At 39.6% G+C, this 27,441-nt stretch overlaps 1 protein-coding gene and 2 pseudogenes across 3 annotated transcripts in view; all 3 read right to left on the bottom strand.

The window, feature by feature from the left end:
• Nucleotides 1-9,126: 9,126 nt before the first annotated feature.
• Nucleotides 9,127-11,628, bottom strand: LOC311525668 (protocadherin gamma-A10 pseudogene; annotated as a pseudogene). Its single transcript has one exon. The product of its transcript is annotated as a protocadherin gamma-A10 pseudogene (transcript).
• A 2,087-nt stretch (nucleotides 11,629-13,715) lies between these two features.
• Nucleotides 13,716-27,441, bottom strand: part of LOC311525667 (uncharacterized protein) — a 43,110-nt gene continuing 29,384 nt past the window's right edge. The window contains exons 5-7 of the mRNA XM_084637964.1: nucleotides 21,468-22,221; nucleotides 20,412-20,490; nucleotides 13,716-15,052 (exon numbers count right to left, since the gene is read on the bottom strand). Coding sequence (XP_084494090.1) covers nucleotides 14,542-15,052; nucleotides 20,412-20,490; nucleotides 21,468-22,221 — 1,344 coding nt within the window. The 3' untranslated portion in view covers nucleotides 13,716-14,541. The remainder of the gene's footprint in view (nucleotides 15,053-20,411; nucleotides 20,491-21,467; nucleotides 22,222-27,441) is intronic.
• LOC311524694 (protocadherin beta-1 pseudogene) lies at nucleotides 22,254-23,661 on the bottom strand (annotated as a pseudogene). Its single transcript has one exon. The product of its transcript is annotated as a protocadherin beta-1 pseudogene (transcript).

Below are 27,441 nucleotides of genomic sequence, written 5' to 3'. Positions count from 1 at the left end.
TGTCACTGAGATCAAAGCTCTGGAGAAAGATCAATCCCCGCATAAGGATCCTGCACGTCATCTAGAGGAAACCGCGCTCCGGATGCTGTGATCTCACTTATTTTTAACATAGTTTTTTTTTTAATTTGGAGAACCTGGGAGCATTATCATTTATATCCAGAATTTCCTCTTCCGCTCTGTAAAACTGCATTCAATTCTCAGCAAAAATTAGTATATTCATCAGACATTTAACGGCTGCAGCTCATATGATGGAAGTGAATAACTTTTCGTATTTATATTTCATAAGAAAATTATAAATATAAAGCTAAATTTGCAACTCTCTGTATCGTGCCTCAAAGGGAAAACTACATTAAAGTATAGTACCCAGAACATATAAATATACAGTCTATAGTGAATAATTAATTCTCGAGCTTGCAGATCTTTTCCCATGGAAAGTGTCACTTGGAGTCATTAGGAATTTTGTTCGAGTAAAGACTTCAGGATTTGGCCTTATTTATTTATATTTATCCAAAAGAACTTGTCTATACTATAGGTATTTACACACATTTTTTAAAAGCTCATACAAGAGAGTTCTTGTGGTTCAATAACCAAAAATAGACCCTTCCAGCTCACCACATTAACTTTCCCCCCCTTCATCTAATTCAGGTGTCCATTTGACCTACCCTCCTAGGGGAAGCCTCATAACATAGACAGGTCATGCAAATTCTTGTAAATCCAGGCTCTGTCAAACTAAGAATAAGGTTCAGAATCCAGAACCCTTCAAATGCCCTCCGATTTGTCCCTCTTCTTTTAATTTGTTATATAAATTATCCTGTTAAACTTTAGCTGCAGTGACTCCACTTATCCAAACTATCACAGTAGCACACTAAGGGAAATAACAACGCCCAAACTAACTCGTAGCTTATTTAGGCCCAAAACAATACTTTAAACTTAATCTAGAAACCAGTTCTATTCCAGTGCAGAGTACAATTGCAATGTGTTCCTTACCAGAATGCCAGGAAATATATGTATATTTGCATTCTGCACTATTGAAGTGTCCCTGTGGTCCTCAAGGGTAGCCCCATGGACACAATGCAATGAAATAATCAAATGTGGAACTGATAAAAGTATAGCTAACTCTGGTGAGATCTTCAAATGAAAAAAACACCCACCTCCAAACTTCTTGCCACGTGCAAACAAGCAACCCTCACCTCCACCCCCCCATCCATTGTTGATACGTGTACGTACAGCAATACCAAGCACTCACCATGATCCCAAGTGTGAATTTGACTTATATATAACGGGAACACTCCCCCACTCAAGGCAGTTGATGTAATCTCCCACATTTCTTCCTGTTCTTAAAAATCAACACCAGAGTCTTCCTTATCAGTGAGAGTGGACAATTATTTCTACTCGTGATTTGTCACTATTCTTATATTCATTCAGGTATTTCTTCAATCAAAATGTTTAGTTCAGCCCTGAATTTTATTTTCAAACCTTCTGCAGTCACTTTCCAGTTTAAATCTCTTTTCTAGATGGCCACAATCTCATTATTAATGTATTTATTATTTATTATTAATTATTATTATTATTCGGGGATAAGTGTGTCCACAAGATGATTTTACCGTCATAGCTATGCTGATATAATTATAACATTATAATTAACAATAGTACACCACACATAATATTATACAATATTCTTATATAATATATATAACCTTATATGTACTATATTACAATTATAGCTGCATAGCTATCCACATAATTTTCCAATTGTAGAGCAAGCCTTTACACAGTCATAGCAAATGAACCTTAAAATATATGAAGAGCGAAACCGATTTCATTTTTCACTATTCTCCCTTCCTTTTCCAACACCACTCCAGATGACTCCGCGCATCTCTCTGAAAGTACCTAAATGCCTAATCATACAACGCTTCCACAACTGGACATGAACATTTAGATGAGAAACCTCACTAACCGCCTTTGATTTAAGTCCATCTTATCACTATGCAATCAGCCCCTGGGTCAGCACACTTCTTATAAAAAACCTTTTCTACAGAGAATATTTCCAGGGTGAAGAACTCTAGTTAGAACCCGTCCTTAACTTTCAACTGTCTAACATCTTCCGGTTAATAGGAACGCTTTACAGTTTATTTTAACTTTGTGCTTTTATCGCTAAATCCGCCCATGGTTGAAAAAAATGTTTTTCAAAAGAACACAGAAAACACCAAAGCAAAACTCGAGCTCAGACTTTCCATTCTCAATCTAGACATTAAAAAGTAATATATTTTACCTTGGATTTAGGCATTATTCTCTATATAGCATTTCATCTCATATAAATCCCCATCCTCCATAATGGGATTAAATGCTCATCTATCTGAGGAATTATCTCCGATTCTTATGAAAGACTTACGCAGTGATATCATAAGCAAGAATAAGAGTTATTTAAACTGAAAAATACTCTAAGGCAGCCTGGAGTGGGCAATAAATTGCCAGCGCAAGAGATCTCTTTTATACCCAAGTCATTCTGAGCAATTGTTTTGTGTTTTGTGCTATGTAAATTGCCAAGGAAATCTGCTGATTCTGTTCCAGAACTTCTGATCCACACTGGTAAACAGCGACTCTCATATTTTCAATCATAAACTGCAGTATACTGTCTTACGTTTAGTTTTTAACAAAATTTGTTCTGCCTTCGTAATATAAAATCCATATCAAGTTCTAGATTCATCCTCAAAATATTTCACTTCTTCAGACAAGGGATGAGGACTTTCATATTTTCCTAGAGAAGGAGCTGAGGAAGCTTTCAGATTGGCCAAAAATTTTCTGAAAATATTGGAAAATATCACAGCGAATGCAAGAAAACCCAGGGAGCACCCGAGGCACAGTAGTCACTCAGTGCACCGAGAAAAATAGAAGCTTCCTCGTAGTTTTAATAACTGAGGTGATTATTACAAGATATAAAAGAGATGGAAAATGAATTTTAATGAAACTCAATAAACTTGAAGTGGTTGTTTCCTTCCGGAACGTTGGTAGATAATATTATTTTTGCATTGTCGTATTCCTCTCTAATTAATCTACAACACGTTAGGAAACAAAATTATAAATTGGTTAATCTGTGAGTGACATTTCACTTTAACTATGAGATTGTAAATATATTTACCACGCTGGTCTTTTGTCACATTTAGAGTTTTAATGTCGCATTTTTTTGTTTCACTAAATGCAGAAAAACGAACGTGGAGCCTTCCAATGCCTCTACCCGCAAAGTATACACCAGGCAAGTGAAAAAATTCAAGATGAAAACTCTTGCGTATGAAAAAAATGTAAGTTTTCAATATAAAATTCTCAATATAAGAAAAGACCAGAGTAGCGCCTAAGCGTACCAAAATATTATGGAGCGATAAAGCTATCTTATAAATAAATAAATAAATAAATAAATAAAGCACTCAAAGAGCGGGCAAATGTGGAACAGATTTCTTTCTTTCTTTCTTTCTTTCTTTCTTTCTTTCTTTCTTTCTTTCTTTCTTTCTTTCTTTCTTTCTTTCTTTCCAGATGCAGACAATTGCTAAAAATGATCTGGGAAAAAATTGCCAATACTTTTTCAAAGAATGGCAGAAAAAGCCTTTGCTCACAGCGCTCAGACTGTTTTGGCTGAATAATTTCAATATCATATGTTATTCTATTTAAGACTTTTTAAATATCTAATTGTGTTGGATCGTTTAAAAATCAGCTGGCATTCAAAAATTCTGAAGAATCACTATATGAACAAAAGCAAAGCAAACAGAGGCACAAAAGTACAACCATGAGGAAAAGGAGCATAGATTCTAACTGAAGGATCCATGCATACTCTTCCTTAGTTAGACATTTTCATAAATTCATGGACTATAAAATCAGAGGGTCACATACTCTGACCTCCAGAATTGCACCCATTAATTCCTGAACAACGCCCAATAATTTGTGGTTGAGCTAGTGCAAATATTTTAGAAAAATATCCCATTTCTATTTAAAGATGCCAAATGATGGATAATCTACCACTTTCTTCGGTAAACTGTTCTGATAGTTAATTACACCCACTATTCAATATGTGCACCTTATTTCCACTTTGAATGTATCTAACTTCAACTTCCAGGCACTGGATCTTGTTAAGACTTTGTCTGCTAGCTAAAAGAACCATCTAGTATTATATATCTGCTCCCTATGCAGGTACTTAAAGACCTTGACCAGGTTGCTTACTAACCTTCTCTTCCATGACATAAATAGAATGAGCTCCTTAAGTCTCTCATGTTTTCTAGTTCAGGAAACTCTTGTAGGTCTTTCCTGAAGTGCTCAAGTTTCTTCAACATCCATTTTAATTTGTTTATACAAAACTAGACACGCTATTCCATGACCAGTGTCACCAGTGCCATATACAGAGATAATATCACCCTAGAGAAGTATTATCCTTTGTACAAGGCACTGGTAAGACCTCATATAAAATACTGTGTACAATTCTGGTGACCCAGGTTCAAGAAAGTTGAATTTAAACTGGAACAAGTGCAGAGAAGAGCTACTAGGGTGTTTATGGGAATGGGGGAGGGGCTTATGAGAGGAGACTGGAAGCTCTTGGCTAGTTTAGTCGAGCAAAATAAGCCTGAAAGGGGATATGATTGCTCTCTATAAATACATGGGGCTGGGGGCTCATTCCCTCAGGGCACCCCGCATTGATCACTGTTGGAAGACAAGATACTAGGTTAGATGGAAGGTTGGTCTGATCCAGTATGGCCATTCTTATGAAGCTAAAGCACAATGTTGGCACAGGAACAAATGGATAAAAATTGGCCATGAACAAAGTCAGGCTGGAAACTGAAAGAAGGGTTCCAGCTATGAGAGGGGAGAAGTTCTGGAACAGTCTCCTAATAGGAGTTTTGTGGGCAAATAATTTAATTAGTTTTAAGAGACAGAACCGGACAAATTAATGAGTGCAATTGTCTGATGGGGTTGCTTGTGATGGGGGAAGCGGGGGTTAGAGGTCAGGGCTTAACAGCCCTGAGGCTCACTTCCAGTTTATGTCTTATGTTCCTAAAGCTCATGCTTCAGGCTTTCAGCCAGCCACTAGCAGGGAGTCAGAAAGAGATTCCTCACCTATGTATTCTGGGAGGGTTTTTTTAACCTCCTTCCTTTGATGAAGGGAGGGATAGCCATGGCTGGAGATAGTACATTGGGTGGGGAGGGGCAGGACTCTGAGTTGGAGCCAAGCATTCCCTCTCCCAGGTGCTTGGCTGGCTGGTTCTTGTTCATATGTTCAGTATCTAACTGCACACATACAAAATGGGAAATAAGTGCCTAGGAAAGAGTACTGCACAAAGGGACCTGGGGGTCACAGTGGATAAGAAGCTAAATATGAGTCAACTGTGTAACACTTGCAAAAAAATCAAACATCATTCTGGAATGTATTAGCAGGAGTGATGCAAGCAAGACATGAGAAGTAATTCTTCCAATCTATTCCATGTTGATTAGGCCTCAACTGGAATATTGTGTCCAGTTCTGGGCGCCACATTTCAGGAAAGATGTGGAGAAATTGGAAAACGTCCAGAGAAGAGCAACAAAAATGATTAAAGGTCTAGGAAATATGATCTGTAAGGGAAGAGTGAAAAAATTGGGTTTGTTTAGTCTGGAGAAGAGAAGACTGAGAAGGGACATGACACCAGTTTTCAAGTACATAAAAGGCTGTTGCAAGGAGGAGGGAGAAATTTTTTTCTCCTTAACAGCTGAGGATAGGACAAGAAGCAATGGGCTTAAATTGCAGCAAGGGCAGTTTAGGTTGGACATTAGGAAAAACTTCCTAACTGTCAGTGTGGTTAAGCACTGGAATAAATTGCCTAGGGAGGTTGTAGAATCTCTCTCATTGGAGATTTTTAAGAGTAGATTAGACAAACACCTGTCAGAGATACCCTAGATAATACTTAATCTTGCCATGAGTGCAGGGGACTGGACTAGATGATCTCTCAAGGTCCCTTCCAGTCCTACAATTATATGATTCTCTGATGTCATATGTAGCATCAGGAAGAAATTATCCCCCAGATCAGATAGGCAATGACCTTGGAGGTTTTTTGCCTTTCTCTGCAAGTGTGTGGGTGCTGGTCATTTGCCAGGATTATTTGGTTATTTCTCACTTAATCATTTCCCTGTCATTGCAGGGAGCCTGAGTACAGTGCATCTCAGTCCCTCCTATTTTCTGCCTGTGATACATAATAGACTAGTTTCCTGTGTGCTGTAATACTTTGGTTTCATTTTGTTTGTTGGATTTAGTGTGCTGGTGCTGGGTGGTGTTGGAGGCCTGTGATATACAGGAGATCAGACTAGATGATCTAGTGGTCCCTTCTGTCATTAAAACTGGTGGCTCTATGACTCCATTACTCCTGCTTTATATTGCCCTTTAATATATCAAAGAATCAGGTTGAAAGAATAAAGCCATAGCACTGCATTGGGAGTTCATATTCAGTGAATTATCTACTATCACCCCTATGTCCTTTCCAGAGTAACTACTTTCCCAGGTACAGCCTCCCATCCTGAATGTATGGCTCCTAAATGCATGACCTTGTATTTGACTATATTAAAATGTATGTTTTTACTGCTCCCAGCCTAGAGACCTCTCTGCATGGTTGACTGGATCTCTGTTATTAACTAGCCCATCAATATTTATGATATCTGCAAATGTTAATGATTATAGTTTCTTCCAGATCACAGATAATAATACTGAATAAAGTTGGGCTTTGACTCCAACTTTGCTGAGCCTCATTAGAAACACCACCATCTGATTATCTTGACATAGTAAATAAAGTTTCATGTCTGAATTAGTTTATACCCAATATGTAACTTATTTATTTTATAGTATTAGATTTCAATATGAATATCAAGTGGTATTAAGTTAAATACCTGACATTAATCTAAAAATACTAGGTCAACAGAGTTACTTTTATGAACTAAATTAGCAATCTCATAAAATATTTGTATTCTAGGCTAGCCAGACATCAAATAGGGAATAATGCCATCATCTTTATAAGGCAGTCTGCTTTTAAAATGTGACTTGCTAAAATTACATTAAATGTGGGGTATCTATAATATCTAGGCTATTTGGGGAATAAGAGTTTACGATTGCAAACCTTTAGCAATGGCCAATGTAAATTAGATTTATAATATACTAGAATAACATTTTCGTTACAGATTGTAATGGTAATAAAGGGCGTCACAAATATAAAGGGAAGGGTAAACCCCTTTGAAATCCCTCCTGGCCAGGGGAAAGCTCCTCTCACCTGTAAAGGGTTAAGAAGCTAAAGGTAACCTCGCTGGCACCTGACCAAAATGACCAATGAGGAGACAAGATACTTTCAAAAGCTGGGAGGAGGGAGAGAAACAAAGGGTCTGTGTGTCTGTCTATATTCTGTCTTTGTCGGGGATAGACCAGGAATGGAGTCTTAGAACTTTTAGTAAGTAATCTAGCTAGGTATGTGTTAGATTATGATTTCTTTAAATGGCTGAGAAAAGAATTGTGCTGAATAGAATAACTATTTCTGTCTCTGTATCTTTTTTGTAACTTAAGGTTTTGCCTAGAGGGGTTCTCTATGTTTTTGAATCTAATTACCCTGTAAGATATCTACCATCCTGATTTTACAGGGGGGATTTCTTTATTTCTATTTACTTCTATTTTTATTAAAAGTCTTCTTGTAAGAAAACTGAATGCTTTTTCATTGTTCTCAGATCCAAGGGTTTGGGTCTGTGGTCACCTATGCAAATTGGTGAGGCTTTTTATCCAACATTTCCCAGGAAAGGGGGGTGCAAGTGTTGGGAGGATTGTTCATTGTTCTTAAGATCCAAGGGTCTGGGTCTGTAGTCACCTAGGCAAATTGGTGAGGCTTTTTACCAAACCTTGTCCAGGAAGTGGGGTGCAAGGTTTTGGGAAGTATTTTGGGGGGAAAGATGCGTCCAAACAGCTCTTCCCCAGTAACCAGTATTAGTTTGGTGGTGGTAGCAGCCAATCCAAGGACGACGGGTGGACTATTTTGTACCTTGGGGAAGTTTTGACCTAAGCTGGTAAAGATAAGCTTAGGAGGTTTTTCATGCAGGTCCCCACATCTGTACCCTAGAATTCAGAGTGGGGGAGGAACCTGACAAAGGGCGTTTATTTTATTGAGGGCTGTCAGTGTAAACTATTCACGTACATTTCATTTTTGTAAAGAAGATATCTTCTGCACTGATCACTGACGATTTTTCATGATCAAAATAAAGATTTAGAGCGCTCCTTAAACTCTTTTTAGGTCTTCCTTCTGATTAGAAACTGCTTATCACGAATAGGTTTAGGATTTAAGCTCTAGATGAAGAACCTATGAGGAAAGAAATCCCCAGATGTTGTTTAAGTGTCCTTGGCAAGAATTTTAAAAATGGGTGCCCACAGTTTGTCTCTTACATCCAAACTTGGGTATCTTCACAAGTAACCTGATTCTAAACAATAAATGGGCACAAGTTTAGGCATTTTCTACAGATATAGAATCCCAACTTTAGGCACCAATTTCTTAAATTTTTGATAGGGACTAATTTAGTGATAAGGCTACTGTGATTGGCCTTTTAAAAACACAGCTAGGATATAATAATATAGAAATAAAAAAATGTGTATGAGGTATATGTGGAGAAATTAAGAATGGAAATTCTGAACTCCTTAACAGAAAATATACAACATGAAAGAAATGGCCACTAGTAGTTTTATCAATTTTTCTCTGAGAGTCAATCAATCCAACCCTCCTCCATTTTTAAATATTAAGCCACATTTTTCTGTAAACAGAATTTGATTTGAAATCTTTGTTTCCATAAACTTATTTTTAACATGTGTACTCAATAAAACGCTCTTTCTTCCTTTTAAAATATCATTACAAATACGATTAGACAAAAAGACTACAAAATATAATGGAAATATAGTAACTGAAGTGTTTTACTCAGAGATCAAAGAAATATCGAATTCAGCCGAGTACACTCACCTCCAAGAAGATGTCGAGAGCATTTCTGGTACTTGTTTCTTCATCAAACGATTCAGTCTGTTTGTTGACAGCAGAATTAATACCCGTAAGAGTGTTTGAAGCACTTCCCCCTTGAAAGCAGAATTCCTTTAATCCACAGTCCTTATATAGGACAGTCTCCTGGGGAGAAGTGTGAAGAAAAGCTCTGACTCCATCAATCCCCACAAACTGCGAGACGGGAACTCCACTGAAAGTCACACTCGAGGAGTCAAACAGCTGCGAGTTTCTCCACCTGCGAAGCCTCAGGGCCAGGAACACTAGGATAAAGGTAAAGAACAAGCAAGAAACGGAAGCCACAGCGATCACCAAATACAAGGTGAGGCTGGACTGGGGGTCTGCAGGAGCTGAGAGGCTGCTTAAATCGGAGAGGATTTCGGGGATGCTATCAGCCACCACCACCGTGACAGTGGCCGTGGCAGAGAGAGGGAGCTGCCCGTTGTCCTTCACTAAAACCACCAGACTTTGCTTGAGCGCATCTTTGTCTACAAAGGAGCGCGCTGTCCTGATCTCACCGCTGTGGAGTCCCACAGAGAAGAGCCCCGGCTCTGTAGCCTTCAGCAGCTGGTAGGAGAGCCAGGCGTTCTGCCCGGAGTCTGCATCCACCGCCACCACCTTAGTGACCAGGTAACCCGGCTCGGAGGAGCGAGGGGCCAACTCCACTCCCGTGGAGCCATCGGTGGGAAAGGAGGGGTGTAAGATGTGCGGGCTGTTGTCATTCTGATCCAGTATAAAGAGAGTGACGGAAACATTACTGCTGAGAGGTGGGGAACCCCCATCCTGAGCCTGCACTTGGAACCGAATCTCCCGGAACTGTTCGTAATCGAAGGAGCGCAGAGCGTAGAGAGCCCCAGTCTCGGAGTTAATAGAAATGTAGGAGGACAAAGGCACTTCGCTTCTGTCTCCTTCAATAATGGAGTAAGTGACTCTGGCGTTCTCCCTCCAGTCCACATCATTTGCCTTCATATGAAATACAGAAACACCTGGGGTGCTATTTTCTGGGATATAGGCCGTGTAATATTTTTGATCGAAAACAGGCCGGTTGTCATTTTTATCCAAAATTTCTATAAAGACAGTTTTGTTTGAGCTGAGAGGAGGAATCCCTCGGTCTGTGGCTACAACAGTGACATTGTATTCGGAGACTTGCTCCCTGTCCAAAGCTCTATCAGTCACCACAGTGTAAAAATTATCAAATGACCTCTCTAATTTGAATGGGAGGTTTTCTGGAATTATAGAACAAGTGACCTCACCATTCTCCCCAGAATCTCGATCATGCACATTAAGAATAGCAATCACTGCACCTAAGAGGGAATCTTCGGCAATGGGACTGAAAGCAGATGTGACGGTGATCCCAGGGATATGATTATTAACGTCAGTAATCTCTATCAGAACTTTGCAGTAGGCTGATAGCCCGCCTTCGTCCCTCGCTTGTATGTCAAATTCATAAAATACTAATTCTTCAAAATCAAGCTTTGCAGTTACTTGGATGTCCCCAGTTTCAGGATCCAATTTAAATTTTTTGTCAAACCGTTCTGAGATTTTGAGAAACGAATACTTGATCTGTGCGTTTATGCCTTCATCCCTGTCCGAGGCTGTTACCCGGAGCACCACACTACCCACAGGAATGTCTTCCTTTACACTCACTTTATACACCGATTGCGTAAATTCTGGGGCATTGTCATTTCCATCCAACACCACAATACGGATTATTGTTGATCCTGTTTTTACAGGATCCCCACAGTCAGTGGCGGTGAGGATCAAATTATGAACTGCTTGTTGTTCTCTATCCAAAGATGTCTCCAATATTAATTCCGGGTATTTTACACCTTCATCTCCGGTTTCTACATTCAGGATAAAATAGCTGTCTTGGCTACATTTGTAATTTTGTAGCGAATTCAGTCCTACGTCAGGGTCATGAGCTTTTTCTAATGGGAAACGTGTGCCTCTTGCAGTATACTCGCTGATTTCTAACGCGCTTTCATTTTCTGGGAAACTGGGCGAGTTATCATTTATATCCTTTATTTCCACCTCGCCTCTGTAAAGCTTCACTGGATTTTCCGCAAGCACCTCAATATTTAACACACATTTTGCAATATGACCACAGATCTGCTCTCTGTCCATCCTTTCGTTGACAAATAAATGGCCGTTTTTCAAATTCAAACCAAAATATTGTGTCCTACCTCTGGCAACAAGGCTTACTCCGCGGTCTGAAAGCTCCTTTAGATCCAGTCCCAGGTCCTTTGCGATGTTCCCCACGAAGGATCCTATCTCCATTTCCTCAGGAATCGAATAATGAATCTGTCCCGAAACTGCCTCCCAAACGGTGACCAAGATACAGCAACGCAAGACTCGCCTTTTGAAATCCTGTCTACTCAGTGTGTCCGCCATTTCAAAAGGGATGAAGAGCTGCCTTCCAGTTCTCTTACCGATGTCTGCAGTGATTAGGAATCAGGAATTTGTATGCTGTTGTCTCGGACCAAATCTTCATTACGGCATCCTATGTAAGGTCTAGATTCAATCAGCAAGGTCCTCTTTTTCTATTCAGACCTTGCATCCTGCGGCTTCTCTGTCTTTGCTGTTAAATGGGTTTGCTCTATTTCGTATTAGACTGTACATAGTTAGCGAACAGCGACACTCAGAGTCTATATCAATGACTGCAGAATACTCCATTGTGAACGGTCTGTTTTGTTTTTTAATACTGACATTTCAATTGTTCAGTCATTTTAAAGCGCTAGATATGTAATTAAACGTATTGTTACATTATGCTATGTGAACTGTCATGCATACATATGTGAATATATATATATATATAATTATTATTCTCTACAATGTAATGGAACACTCTACAGTCTGATTATGACTGAATCAGAATATATCTTTTAGAAAGACATCAAATCTCAGTGTGAGAGGGGAACCTGTATAATGAAATATGATATACTTTATGCTTTTTGCTGACATATGTCACTTCTTAATAAAATTACTATCTACATGATATCTATTAAAATGTGAAGTATAAATCCCTTAAATTGATTGAATTGTGTGTTAAAAACACTTCCAACAATAGAATGCCTATAGACGTTCATATATTAATAGACAGAAATAAGAAAAGAAGATTTCTTCCATAAATTACATAGACTAATGTGGACATATGTTGAGGCATGAGATTGTTGGGATACTACACATAAAAAAAACAGACATATTAAAATAGTCGTAATACTTAGTTCTTATACGGAACTTTTAATAAGTAGATTTCAAAGTGCTTTACAGATGGGTTTAGTATACTTATCCCCACTTTACAGATGAGGAAATTGAGGCACACAGAGATTAAGTTATTTGCCCAAGGTCACCCATCTGGCCGGGGCAGAGCTGAGAGTAAACCCCAGTACAAGTCCAGTGCTTTATTTACTAGGCCATACCAATGACAATTTAATTCATCTCCTAGAACTCTTGACCTAAAAGAAATTGCATTGGTGAATAAATTTGTCATTTGTAAAGTCATTTCACGTATGAGCCCATATTTTGAGGGAATACAGATTTTTCAATAAGGTGGAAATACCCTTGTGTTTTAGAATGAAAGGATGCTTCGTTATAATTATATAAATTTGTAAAAGCATTACTTCCATTACCATCTTTTGACTATAGATCTTACAAATGCACTTTAGCATTATATTTGGCATTATTATTCTTTAAATACTGTCACTTATCATACTTCACAATGTTTGACAGTAACATTTTGAAGTAGTAGAAGTATTTCACTTCTTACAATGTGCATACAGATTAATAAATTCACTGGAATAAATTAGATAATGGGAGAGGTGTCACCAAGAAATTAATAAAAAGAAAAGGAGTACTTGTGGCACCTTAGAGACTAACCAATTTATTTGAGCATAAGATATCGTGAGCTACAGCTCACTTCATCGGATGATGAAGTGAGCTGTAGCTCACGAAATCTTATGCTCAAATAAATTGGTTAGTCTCTAAGGTGCCACAAGTACTCCTTTTCTTTTTGCGAATACAGACTAACACGGTTGCTACTCTGAAACAAGAAATTAATGAAAGGAGAAACGAAGAGTTTGTTCATCAATAAATAAACTTTTTAATTTAACCTCAGTTGCTTAAAATTAGATTACATGATGTACAGAAATAAGCCCACACTCATCTGAAAGTAGAAAAAAATTGGCTAATCACAAAACATTTAAAATTACTAATGTTACAAGATGTCAATGTATGTGCATAGGTCTAAAATGTTCATATTTAATTTCCACATAATATGTAAACATAAATAACAAAATACACTCTAAATCGTCATTAGCACAAAATATACACATGCGAGGGACTAATCCGATTAATTAAATGTTCTTTGTTAGATTTATTCAAACTTTTCTCAGACCTGTTTGAATCCCTTTGATCATTTTCTTGGTTTTTGTTTTGTTTTGTTTTGTTTTTTAAGGGAGTCGTTTGAGTTACTTGCCTCGGCAAACTAAACCGAACCATTTTAAATTCCCCAGTTACAGACTCATGGGGATCATAATTTGTGTGAAGAAAAGCTCTGATTCCCTCTATACCATGTACTAGGACATGGGAACTCCACTAAAAGTCACACCGGAGAAGTCAGATAGCTGAGAGTCCCTCCATCTGCAAAGTCTGAGGACCAGTAGCACTATTATAAAGATAAAGAACAAGCAGGAAACAGACGCTATCACATCCCCAAATAGGAGGTGAAATTGGACTAGGTGTCTGCAGGACCTGAAAGGCTGCTTAAACCGGGGAGGATTTTGAGGATGCTATCAGTGAGGGCAAACAACTTAAATTAGTTTTAAGAGATAAGCAAATTTATAAGTGCAACTGTATTATGGGACTGCTTGTGATGGTAGGCGACAGGGCTCAGCACCCCAGGGGCTCACTTTCTGTTCGTGCCTTATGTTCCTAAAAGCTCATAATTCAGGGTTTTAGACCACCAACTGCAGGGGTCAGGGAGGGATCCACACACACAGAAAGGCCAAATATATTCTGTTTTTTACTCCTGCTCTCTCTCTCCTTTCTCTGAAGCATCAGAGATGGCCACAGCTAAAGATGGGACATTGGAGGAGCAGAGCCAGGGCTCTGAGGTGTCACCAAGCATTCACTCTCTCAGGTCCTTGGTTGGCTTGTTCTTGCTGAAGTATGTACTCAGGGTCTAACTGATCTTCTTTTGTGGAGTGGAGAAAGGCTTTTCCCCCAGGTCAGATTTGCAGTGACCTTGGTGGTTGGTTTCTTTTGGTTTTTGTTTTCCTTCCTCTGCAGCATGTGGGTTCAGGTCTCTTGACAGAATCATTTCTCCGCCACTGCAGGACCTCAGGCACTGATGCACCTCAGTCCCTCCTAGTGTCTGCCTGTGGCACATAATAGTCTTGTTTCCTGTGAGCTGTAAGGTTTCAGAGTACTTCGGTCTACTTTCAGTTGGATTTAGAGTGTGGGTACGCGGCGATGATGTATGGGAGTTCAGACCAGGTGATCTGGTGATGCCGTCTAGCCTTAAACTCTATGAATCTATGACCACCACCGTGACAGTGGCCGTGACAGAGAGAGGGGGCTGCCCGTTGTCCTTCACTAAAAGCACCAGACTTTGCTTGAGCGCATCTTTGTCTACAAAGGAGCGCGCTGTCCTGACCTCGCCGCTGTGGAGTCCCACAGAGAAGAGCCCCGGCTCTGTAGCCTTCAGCAGCTGGTAGGAGAGCCAGGCGTTCTGCCCGGAGTCTGCATCCACCACCACCGCCTTAGTGATCAGGTAACCCGGCTCGGAGGAGGGAGGGGCCAACTCCACTCCCGTGGAGCCATCGGTGGGAATGGAAGAGTACAAAGTTCCCGCGGTATTGTCCAATATAGAAAGAGTGACGGAGACATTACTGCTGAGAGATGGGGTACCTCCATATTGAGCCTGCACTGGAAACGAATCTTCCAGAACTGTTCGTAATTGAAGGAGCGCAGAGTGCAGAAACAGAGCTTCTGAGTTAATGGAGAGGTAGGCTATATTAGGAATTTCATGAAAACCACTATCAACAATTTAGGAGTGACTGGCATTCTCCTTCTAGTCACAGTGTCTCCACAGAAAAACACAGAGTTTCATTTCAGATTGTTTTCCGGGTAATAAGTGAGGCAGGACTCACTGCTAAAAAAGGTGGATTGTCATTTTTTCCTGAAATTATCTTACTTGTCTTGGTTACAGTGAATGGAGGAGTCTGTGCCTGTGATTGTTACATTTTTAATCTGAGACCTGCTCCCTGTTCAGGACTCTGTGAATCACCAATTTGTAATAATTATCAAATGATCTCTGTGTCTGACGCGGGAAATTCTCTGGGATGGAAGTGTTACTTGACCATTCCTCCCTGAACCTTGATTGTTTATATTAAAAATCGCGATTCCTGAACCAGTTGAAATATCTTCTGAGACAGAGGTAAAGAGAGAGAACGCTTCAGGCGTTGAAGTGACATAATTTTCCTCAATGGCATATTACTTTAACAATAATCCCCCGTCCGCGACTTTCCTTAGCGTTTACCTCTATTTTATACAGCTGAGCTTCCTCATAATCCATGTTCCAATATTTCTTACTTCTTCCGTGGCGGAATTACAGTGGAAAATCCTCTGCATTCCCTCAGATGCTTCCCCGAAGAAGTAGTTTAAACACACTGTTCGCTCCCTCGCCTTTGTCAGTCTCCAAAAGTCTAATTACCAAGGTTCCTTCTTGCACGTTTTCCATCACATATGTTTTATATATGGACTGGTTAAACACAGGCTGGTTGTCGTTTGCATCTAGAACAATAACCTGGATCGGAGCTATAACTGACCTGCAACTGTGAGATGGTGAAGACTTTGCTCCTCTCGGTCCAGGGATTTCTCCAAAATACTTTCGGAATACTTCGGAATACTTCGCGCCACCAGCGTGTGTCCTTACATCCAGGTTGAAATGTATATTGCAGCTCTGTAGTGAGTTGGATCCCACCTCCCGATTCTGGCATTGTGTAGAAAAAAGTGCGTCCCCGGAGCCCTGAGCTCATTGATTTCTAACAAAAGTTTGTCTCTCCGGTAGCTGGACGCTTTATCACTAATGTCCTAGATTTCCACTTCAACTCGTTGTCCACTTCACCGTGTGCTCAGCCTTTATATCCAGCCCCAGATTCTTTTCAATATTTCCCACGAAAGAATCTTTCTGACTTTCTTCAAGAATCTAATAGCGAATCTTCCCATAAACTGTTTCCAGAATTGTAATAATAAGAAAATAAAGCAGAACTCGCCCTTTGCAATTCCAGACACTTTGTCTGCCATAGGAGTGAAGATGCCTCTGACTTCTGTTTAGGCGAATACTGTAGTAATCGGTATTATGTTTATTATTTAATGCATACCTCACAAGAAGTTTGGAAAAATGTAAAAATAGCTCAAAGGCAAAGTACAGTCCCTATATTCCCTTTTCATAACCAAACACTGTTATGTGTGGTCGATCCATCTCTGCTTGTGCGGTGTGTATAAGGGGAAAGAGTTGGTTGAACTGGATTTTCATTTCTCTCCTTAACGGGCGAACAGCGCCGCTCAGAGCATCAACGGAACATTGCGAAGTACTGGAAGCTGCGATTATTTTTCAGGAGAATGTTCTTTTCTTTTCGTGATTTATATTGATTTGTTTTCAATAAAGCTAAACGTTATTACATAAATAATACTTTAGATGGGTTTTCGCAGAATAATGTAATTAGGTCTGCAATGGAAATATTTGTACAGCAAATATTCTGAATATATTGAGAAATACCGCTCTTTCATTCTGTACTCATGCAAGGAAGTCTTGAAAAGTGACACAAAATGGTATTTAACATCACATATATAGGTGAAAATGAAAAGAGAAAATACGAACATTTTCGTAGAGTGCAGAATTATATAGTCTCAAAGTGCCATCTTTATGGTAAAAACAGAAAACTAATTAAATATAATAACTGGGCCAAATCCAGAGGTTCTCACTCCATTTTTCCTAAATTTTGCTCAGTCCTAGGCTCAGTTAAATTCCATTACAGCCAATCGCATTTTCCTTGAAAAAGAGCTGATTAAAATTGAATAAGTACGTTCTATTCATATTTTTAGTATCTGTGCCAATATCTTTCAATCATCTAACACAGTTTTATCTCTTTGACAGCATACGTATAGCGACCAAAATGTAATTTTTATTGTATTGTGAGGATCCCTCCCTCCTGACAGTTTGCTGAAGAGAAATAGAGAGATTCAAGGGTTAACAAACTCCAGATAATCGGAATGCGACTAGAATTTGGCAATAAGTACACAAAGACTTGTTTCATTAGGAACTAGACTTCAGGATTTGGCTCTCCATTTCCCCTCATAGCAGCTTTTGTTCCCTCCAGCCCCATTCCCCCTTTTCAGTACTCGAATGAGCGTACTGATTTGAGGCACCACACAGAAAAAATTGAAATATTGCATAAAAGGAACGAGTTTTCCTGATTATTGTTATTATTTTATGTAGAAAGGAAAAACAGATTTATTTATATATTACTGACCGATGTGAACCCAGATGTCTAGGTTTATCCTAATCAAGTTTGAAATGCTCCATCTTCATCAGTAAGCAAATTATACAAGCAGAAAGTTTAAATGTTGCTTATTTTGATGCACATTCTCAGAATACTCTTCCAGATCTCTCTTTCTTTTAGAGAAATGCTAATGCCTCAGCCATGGAAACAAATCAAAATGTTGTCCTATAACAGATTCTGTTCTATCATATATTTTAAGTAGCTTTCACCGTTTTAAAGGGCAGACTCTCTGCTACCCAGCTTCCGTTGGGAGCAGCAGAGCCGGGATCAGTCAAGGGGCCTGTTATGGCTATCTGATTCTCTTCTCTAGATCAATCCAGGCTCAGGATAGAGCTACTTGGGAATATTTAACTTGTGCCTCTAAGCTTGGTACCCTAGCAATTAATCAGATAGATTGAATCAGGTTCCTATCACCAGCCAAGAACGAGGGACAGTTGTGAGGGAGAGCTGCTTACACAAGCCAGGGGCATTCTGTTCACCCTCTCCTGCCCTCCCGCTTACTTTAATCTCTGTCCGCTGGAAACTATAGAATAGTTGGAGATAACCAGAATTAATTGGGTTTGGGTGACTTCCTTTCTGCGGGAGGCAGGATCCCCGCCTCGCAGCTACGGGCAGACACGTATAGCTATTGAGGTCTGTCGGGGGCTTCGGCTTCCACTCGGGTGGCACACAGGGAATGGAGGGAGCACACAGTCTGCCCCTAAACCTCCACGCCACTTCATTGGAATTTCAAATAGCAAATACAACAGCAACATACTTATTCCGGTGTGATAACATCTTTTCACATTTATCACTATTTTACAGGCTACTTAAAGATTTGCTCCAGGACTCTTACATTGGATATTTTCATTGTCAAGTAATAAATTACTAAATGGTGGAGTGATCAGTGGGTAATTAGTTTCTTCAACGTTTGTATTAACTGGATTTTTGGAGTTAAATTTCTACCTTTTGATTTTCCAAGTACTCAATAGTCACCAATATCAATTTGTGTAATAAGGGTTGTAAACAGTGTGACAGCTCATGCCAGAGTCCCTAGGTCTCAACTGAACACCGACAAACACATAGCTGAATCAATCTGGCTGACTAGTGTGTTAGTGCTGTTAAAATAGGTATTAGAATTCTAAGTATGTTTAGACTTGATTTAATGCTTGTGAGCTGCTGCATGCATTAATCTCACTTATAACATCTGTAGTTCACATTGTAAGGTAATATTTGAGCGGTTGTATCCTGAACCTCTGTGACTGTGTAAATAACCAAACAGAAGACAGACATTAATTAATATGAAAGACTGATCTACAACAGAAGGTGTTATATCCTTCCCAAAAGGAAATGTCTGTAGCTATCAGACAGACTACGGTGGGACTTTGCAACTGGAATTTCTGTAGGTACCGTCAACAAGAGGACAACAGATTTGTTCTGCTTTCCTGCCCCCTAAAATGGGTCATGGAAGTGGACTCCCAGCAGCTGAGTTTGTAGCTCAGAGCACAGGGCTGGAGAGGGATAAAAAACCCCTAACAAGGAAGGACAAGTCATTGTTATGCTGCTTGGACTTTGAGGGGCAAAGTGTTTCTAGGCATATGTGTGAGATCCCCAGCCGCTTAGCCTGCGCTAGCCAGAAAGGACATATAGAACTTGCTGATTATGGAATCTTTTGTTAGCTTTTGAAACTTAAGATCATAACTCATTTGTGTATCTATGTTTACCTGCTTTCACCTAGTAAATATTCCCTGGTTTCCTTTTCTTATTTAACACATCTTTATATAGTTTATTATAGGAATGTCTACAAGCCTTGTCTTTTGAGTAAGATCTAAGGTGCAATTTACCACGGGTAAGTGACTGGTCCTTTGTGAGCGGAAGCAACCTAAATACTGCTATGATTCTTGGTGTAAGCAACCATCTATCACAGAGGTAAGATCACCTGGCTAGCTGGACAGACTGGAGTACACAAGGGCACTGTCTGTGACTCCATGTTAAGGCTGTTATGGTGCCTGAGGCTTTACACTTGATAGCTGGTTGGTGAAATCTGAACTCACATCCAATTTGAGGTTTGTGCCCTGGTTCCGAACAATCGTTCCTGAGGTTGGTACTCAGGCTCTAGAGTCAATGGAGGCAGCATTACAAACGGTTAAATAATTTGAGGGAAGATTACTTTATTACTCAAGGAGACACTCGGAAGATAATGCACAAGAGGTAGAGTTCTGGTTCTAATTTATTAATCTCCTCAGCAGAGAAATCTCCTCAACGACACTTTTCTTGTGTAGAATTTAATTCTCCTTTCTTTATTGCTCAAAGACAATTGCCGCTTTCAATTATGAGTTGAAATACCATAGTGGAGTATACGGCTCTCACGGATTTCCCCATTACCTTGTCACACTTTTTTCTTAAAAATTGTTAAGCAACAGATACAGATATAGGTCATATATGTCATCGGATCATCCGATAAATTGCTAACAAGACAAAACATGCCACAGCAAGCAGCGCCATTATCTGCATGCGTAAGTATAAAATATTATGGTGTATGTATCGAAAAAAATCTGAAAAGTAGTTCATTAAATTGTATGATGATGGTAGAATAGTCATATAGTACTACATTGGTTGGATTAAAACTATTTTTCCTAACATTTATTTCCTGTGGCAACAAAATATCACATTGAAGTTGTTAAGCAAACACACACAAGCAAAACTGATTTAGTAAAACAATGTGAATCACTCTATCAAAAGAAGCGGGAATCTCTTCCCTTTAGCATCTGGAAGCAGCCTGAAAACTACATTTCATTTAGTATATCATCATTGTCTGAAGGTATGTGACTGTCACATTGTGTACAATTACATTTTATTAAGTTCGATGTGACTGCGAAATTTAACTAAGCGAAGTTTATGAGGGAGAAGGGTTTCGGAACCTGTTAATTCTACAAAGATATTCAGAAATGTTATAAAGGAATCAGAAAAGTATTTATCCAAATAAACAGTCCAGTACACCATGCTTTGTAATTAACCCTTGGTTTTGCTAAGCATAAAAGGAAAATATTGTGTTACAGCGCATATACACTTTCCAGAAGTTTCAAACAAAAAAACAGAAAAACAAAAACTCAGCAAGTCATCCTAATCCCTTTAGGGACCAAATTCTGTTTCTCTCAGTTATGTAGTTCCTTTAACTTCTTATACAGTGTCAAATGACACTACAGTCCTGGATAAAACTTCAGTATCATTTTGTGTGAAAAACATCAACCCACTTCATAAACACATATAACAAGATTTAAAGAAAAACAATGAAAAATAATATCAACGTATACTCATATGATTTTCTGAGTCCACCTCCTTACTGGGGTTAAGAATATTCTGAAAATCCGCTTCTCTCTCAACATTCCCTTCTATATTACAGTGCTGAGCTGGGAGACTGGGAATGGCGGTTTCAGAAACTTGAATTCGCTGTTACCCGAACCAGTTGTTAAACAGACTTCATAAAGATAAGTGTGGGACAGAGTTCCCGTATCACTTACATCAACCAAGTTACTCATAAAGTTACAATCTCCATAAACCATACCAGAGGTTGACATGTAATTCTCCTTAAATTGTTTTTTGTTACATAATTTAACTATGAGATTCATTAGCGCAACCAGGAAGAGAAATGAAATTAAAGCCAATGAAATTGCTAAATACATAGTTAATGTACTGCCGTTTTCCTCCTCCTGAGTCGAGTCAGTGAGTGGCATATGTGCGTCAGAGAATCCCTCCACCAGAAGGATATTCAGCACCGCAGTAGTGGAAAGAGGCGGTCGTCCATTGTCGCTAACAAGGATGGTGAGTTTCTGCCTGAAAGAGTCTCGCTCAGTTATTGGCTTGGTGGATCTTATTTCCCCATTTTAAAGCTCCACCATGAATAGACCAGAATCAGTTGCCCCGAAGAGTTGGTAGGAAAGCCAAGGCTTCTGAGCAGACTCTCCACCTACAGCCACCACCTTAGTTACAAGACAGCCTGCCTCCGCTGTTCTGGGAGCCAAGTCAACTGAGGCAGAAGAGCTGTTCTGCGGGGGGAATAAAATAACTGGAGAGTTGTCATTTTCGTCAGTAATGGTTACATGGACTGTGACATTTGTGCTTAATGGAGGAGAGCTAAAGTCTGAAGCTTGTACCAGGACATCGATATTTGTTATAAGCTCATAGTCCAATGACCGTAGAACATATATATTTCCGTTTTCAGAATTAATAGATATGTAGGAATATAAGGACTGGTCAACTTTCCGAGCAGGCATTATAGAATATTTCACGTTGGCATTCTGTCCTAAATCCTGATCAACAGCAGTTACGGGGCCAATTAATGCAGTTGGATTATTGTTCTCATGCACATACATGGTGCAAAATGCCCGATTAAACAGAGGGGCATTGTAATTGATGTCCGATATTTGCATCGTAATGTCTTCAGTGGTAGTAAGCGACGAGGGGGACCCTGAGTCTGTAGCGGTGATGGTTATAACATACTGTGAATCTTTCTCTCTGTCCAGAGGTTTTTCTGTCACCAGTTCATAATAATTCTTGAAAGCTGGTTTTAGAGCAAAAGGCAGTTGATCTTCAATAGAACAAGATGTTCTCCCATTTTCCCCGGAGTCGAGATCCTTAATGCTGAAAAGGGCCACCACTGTCTTAGGAGATGAGTTTTCTGGTATGAGGCTCATGAGCGATGAGCTGTAGCTCACGAAAGCTTATGCTCAAATACATTTGTTAGTCTCTAAGATGCCACAAGTACTCCTTTTCTTTTTTCAGGGGGATTGTCATTCACATCCAAAACTTCCACAAGGACTTTGCAGAGTGCAGACAGACCTCCGCCATCTGTGGCTCGAATACCAATCTCGTATTTTTCAGTAAGTTCAAAATCCAGAGGCTTTACTATTCGGATTTCACCACTCAGAGGGTTTATCTTGAATGCTGAATGGCTCTTCCCCGCATTTTGACTGAATGAATAAACTATCTCCCCATTAAGTCCTTTATCTAACTCAGTTGCTATGACCGTGGCAACCATAGAGTCTTCTGGGCTGTTTTCCAAAGTCTTAACTTTGTACAACTCCCGAGTAAAGATAGGAGCGTTATCATTTACATCCAGAACCATGACGTGTATTTGTGCTGTACCGGATCTTGGGAGAGAGCCACCATCTACAGCAGTGAGAATGAAACTGATCTCAGGCTGCTCCTCTCTGTCCAGTGATTTTTCCAATACTAGCTCTAAGTATTTATCACCATCATTTTGATCCCGTTAAAATATTCATTAGGAGGAATGATAGTATAATTCTGGAGGTTGTTACTTCCCACATCAAAATCCTGAGCGCCCTCTAGTGGAAAACGAGATCTAGGATCAATTGTTTTCGGGATCTTGAAAATTAATTTGTCCTCAGAGAAAACTGGAGAATGGTCATTGATATAATAAATTTCCACTTCAGCTCAAAAGAATTGCAATGGATTTTCCAGTAATAATTGAAAATGTATAGTGCACATGACAATTTTCCTACAAATCTCCTGGAGATCTATTCGGTCTTCAATTAGCAAAGCCCCTGTACTGCGTTCAGATTGAAAGTGCTGCTTGCTGTCTTCTGAAACAATCCGGGCCCCACGGGCAGACAGTTTTCTCAAATCCAGCCCCAGATCCTTTGCAATATTAGCTACAACGGACCCATTTTCCATCTCTTCGGGTACAGAATAGTGAATCGTTTCAGAGAGAACATAAGGTGCAGAGACAGAAACACAGAAACACAGAACTTGCCTTGTTAATGCGATTTTCAGGTTTGTCGTCGCCATTCGTCTCACAAATCTACTCCAAAACAGTCAGGAAGTCCCCTTATTTTCCAGACGAAAATATTGCAGAATGTGGAAAAGTAGATTGTATTGTATATCCCTTTTGGTACATGTAAAGCTATAATGTCGCTTCCGAACGCGCTAAACATTGTTCAGTCCCTCATTCCTTGCAAAGTAATACCGCGGTGTCTGCGCTCCGGCGTCCCTGACCGATACTGTCTGGCTGAACTGCCGGGTTTACTGGACGCACACTTCTGTTTCAGCGCCGCCTTGGCCAATCGCACCACCAAGCGGCTTTAAAAAGGGATTCTTCCCGTTTCAAAATATTCTTCCAATGATTTTCCTCCTTTGAGCTTCAGAAAAAGTAATAAAATGATTAATAAAATTAATAAAAGTAATTAAATAGATAAAAACGTTGCATAAATTCTGGATGGAGAAAAAAGCTTTATTTCAGAAATGAAAAATGCATGGATATCTATCAGTATAATATAATATAACAAAACAGAAAAGATAAATTATCATTGCAAAATGTCTGCACACTTCAGTTACCGCTGATCTTTTAAAAGTAAAAAAGAATAAAACTAGGACTACATTTTTTCACAAAAAACAGTATGCTGTTTTACTAAAGCCCGTTTAGGAGTGTATGTGAAAAACCTGCCCTTCCACTCCGTTATCTCGAAGATATCACATTTATTGTCTGTACTTAGGAAGAGGAGTAACAGAATGCTGAATTTCTCTTGTCCTCACCCGTTTTACAAATACATAACATGGCACTAGTTCATTCTGTTGTTATGTCCCCGTGTCGGCCATCACCAGGCATGATCTAATAACTAATGAGGCTCCAGGCTTTCCTGCCGCAAGGAGAGGTGGCTGGAAAGCACTACCAGGATTTTGATGACACAGCTCATTTCTACCAAATGCGCATTTCAACCGGAAATCAGAGTCAAGGAATGAGGATGCGGAGCCACACTACATTCAACCAGTCTCAGGTGTAGAAGAGAATAAAACCATCTGAAACCGTACATCTATTAATCTAAATCGATTAATCAGTGGTTTTAAATACCCACGAAGGCGCACACACACACACAAACTGGTTCATACCCTTGTATTCACCAAGGCAGCAAGCTAATTTTCCGAACTGGTCACTGGAACTACACACAAAGCTGGCCACATACCGGACCTAATATTTGGACTGCGAGTAAACAGGGAAGAAATGAATAATACTCGCTTTCCTGATCCAATCACCACTTCCTCTGGATAGAGATCATTGCTCTTCCCAACCCTTGATTCAATAAATAGTCTGAAAAACAAATTGCCCTCCCTATCTTCCTCGCGATCGTAAAAGTTAGTGATTCCACCGAACTTCCAAACTGTCCTAAAGGATACAAGGAACCAGACACAGACACAGAGTTCTTACAGCTTTAGGAACAACGTAGTCATCTGATGTCCTATGTAACTGATATTCTGCTCTTACTCTCTCATCGCACACAGGTGACTTTGATTCACGGATGAACTGTGCCAGATGATGCAGGACAGCAGAAAGGTAAGCATGCTGGTGGTTTAAGACAAACTTTTTCAGATCCACAGCAGCTCAAGGACGAGGACTTACTGAAAACACAAGCCTCAGCAATTGTCTTCTGTGAAATCACAGTATCCACACATGCCGTGTGGGAAGTCCACCATGTGTGAAATGGATCTTTGCCCGTGTGCTGTTGAAAACCTGCGAACAGCACATAGGTCCCCTCCGGAAGGAAATAACCAATGTATCCTTCAGGGAAGGCACTCTCCCAACCACTCTGAAATGAGCCCTAATCAGTCTGACTCTCAGGAAATCACTGGATGCCAATAACCTTTTTAATTTTTCTTTATCCCAACTTCATTGGGTATAACCAACCTATAATTAGCTGACCTGCTGGACTTTTCCCAGTCCCAGCTCAGTCCACACAGCTATGCTAATGATGATGGGAAACCATCTCAGGAACAATGACAACAGACAAACATTCAAGGCTTAGATTTCCAGACCTATCAGCTCCCTTGGGGATCAATGATCACAGGAAATTGCTGTCCCCTTTCAACAGGGAGATTGAGAATAGAGACATTCTATAGAGTCCAGAGAGCCATGAAGGGCAACTATTTCTAGTCCCTTAAAGGTCTCCTTACTAGACTTCAAGGGGATCCCTTAGATTGTAGGTTCCTCATAGCAGGGAATGTCTTTTTATGTGTTTGAAAAACCTCAACAGGTAGTCAACACCAGAGTAAATAAATAAATAAGCAGTCAGTCTCTTTTACTTTTCAATCTATACATGGCATTTCTTTAAACAGGCCCAGAGTGTTCATAGGCTCAAATGCTTCCTGTACATGGATAAAGCCAAGATTTATGTCTCCTGACTTCCTTCATCCAACCATAAAGTGGCATTTTAACAACTGAATTAAATGAATTCGTGGATTAAATCAAAATAATAAAGGGCAAAATAGCCTAATCATAGAGTTAAAATGTTTACAATTTCATGACAAAAAGACAGGTTTCAGAGTAACAGCCGTGTTAGTCTGTATTCGCAAAAAGAAAAGGAGTACTTGTGGCACCTTAGAGACTAATTGGTTAGTCTCTAAGGTGCCACAAGTACCCCTTTTCTTTATGACAAAAAGAGTTAAATAAATCAAATACCTAAAATTTGAAAACAAGTCTATCGAAATAGTTTATATCTATTAAACACATGCACACACTTCTTTAAGCAACCTATTAAATATCATATAGCCACATATCGGGAAAGTACACAAATAGAATCGATTGCCAGTACATAATAAAACTGATGTCAAGTGTAACATAAACACTGAAAAATCATGAAGAACATGGTTGCTCGATAAAAGGAGAACAGCAAAAACAGAATTGTATAAGCTAATAGTTCACCTGGACATCGATAACAAATCGTTTCGCAAAGCGTTCTTTTGAAAATCTGGGTTATTCCAAATTTGCGTATCAACATTGAAATGTTGATTTAGGAACTGAGAATAAAGTATTGGGGATAGTGCGCCCATACCCATAATAATTAGGCTTTTCTCTATACTGTTCGGACCTGTTATTATCCTGATGGTTCTTATTTCCCCATTATGGAGTTCCACAATGACCTGGTTCGGTGGCCTTCAGAGTTTGGCAGGAAAGCCCAGATTTCTGACCAGAATCTCCACTACTGACATCACAAGGTAACCCGCCTCTGCTGCTCTGCGAATCAGTTCTATAGCATGGGAGGTGCTGTTTGAAGAAGGTATAAAATTATGGGGGCGTTGTCATTTGTATGGATTCTAAATATTCATTTAAAATGTATCCAGCTATTATGGAGGCAAGGGAAATTCTGTAAAGAACAGTATAATGTCTCAGAGAGCAGCTAGCCTAAAACAAGAGCTCATCCCAGCTGAGCCAATACAAGTGGGTCGGGCTACACTGTCGGAGTGGGATTATGAGGCCCCATACCGAGCATACCTAGAGCCTCGATTAGTTTCATGGGTAACAGTGAGTCAATATAACAGTGTGGAACTGGCTAGGTCCATTAATTTATTGTCTCCAATTCCCGGTTAACCCACACTTATGGCAAAGTCTGATTTTTAATAACACCAGCACTCTTTAACAAAAGCACAAATCAGTACACCCTACTAGGACATTCCAGAGTATTTCCAAAAAAGATAGACTAATAATGTCTTTATAATATGCATACACAATGCACCATTAGTATTTCAATATTCTCCAACTCTTCTCACATCTGTTCATTGCTGAAGATATCTAATAACCCAAATATTTCTAAACCAAATTACATAAAATACAAAACATTAAATGGTTTCAGAGTAACAGCCCTGTTAGTCTGTATTTGCAAAAAGAAAAGGAGTACTTGTGGCACCTTAGAGACTAACCAATTTATTTGAGCATGAGCTTTCCTGAGCTACAGCTCACTTCATCAGATGCATGCTGTGGAAACTGCAGCAGACTTTATTTATACACAGAGAATATGAAAAAATACCTCCTCCCACCCCACTGTCCTGCTGGTAATAGCTTATCTAAAGTGATCATCAGGTGGGCCATTTCC

The sequence above is a fragment of the Lepidochelys olivacea genome (genome assembly GCF_965140295.1).
Source record: "Lepidochelys olivacea isolate rLepOli2 genome assembly, chromosome: 8".
NCBI lineage: Eukaryota > Metazoa > Chordata > Testudines > Cheloniidae > Lepidochelys > Lepidochelys olivacea.
The sequence above is the reverse complement of the archived record's forward strand: the minus strand, read 5'-3'. Positions and strand labels throughout refer to the sequence as shown.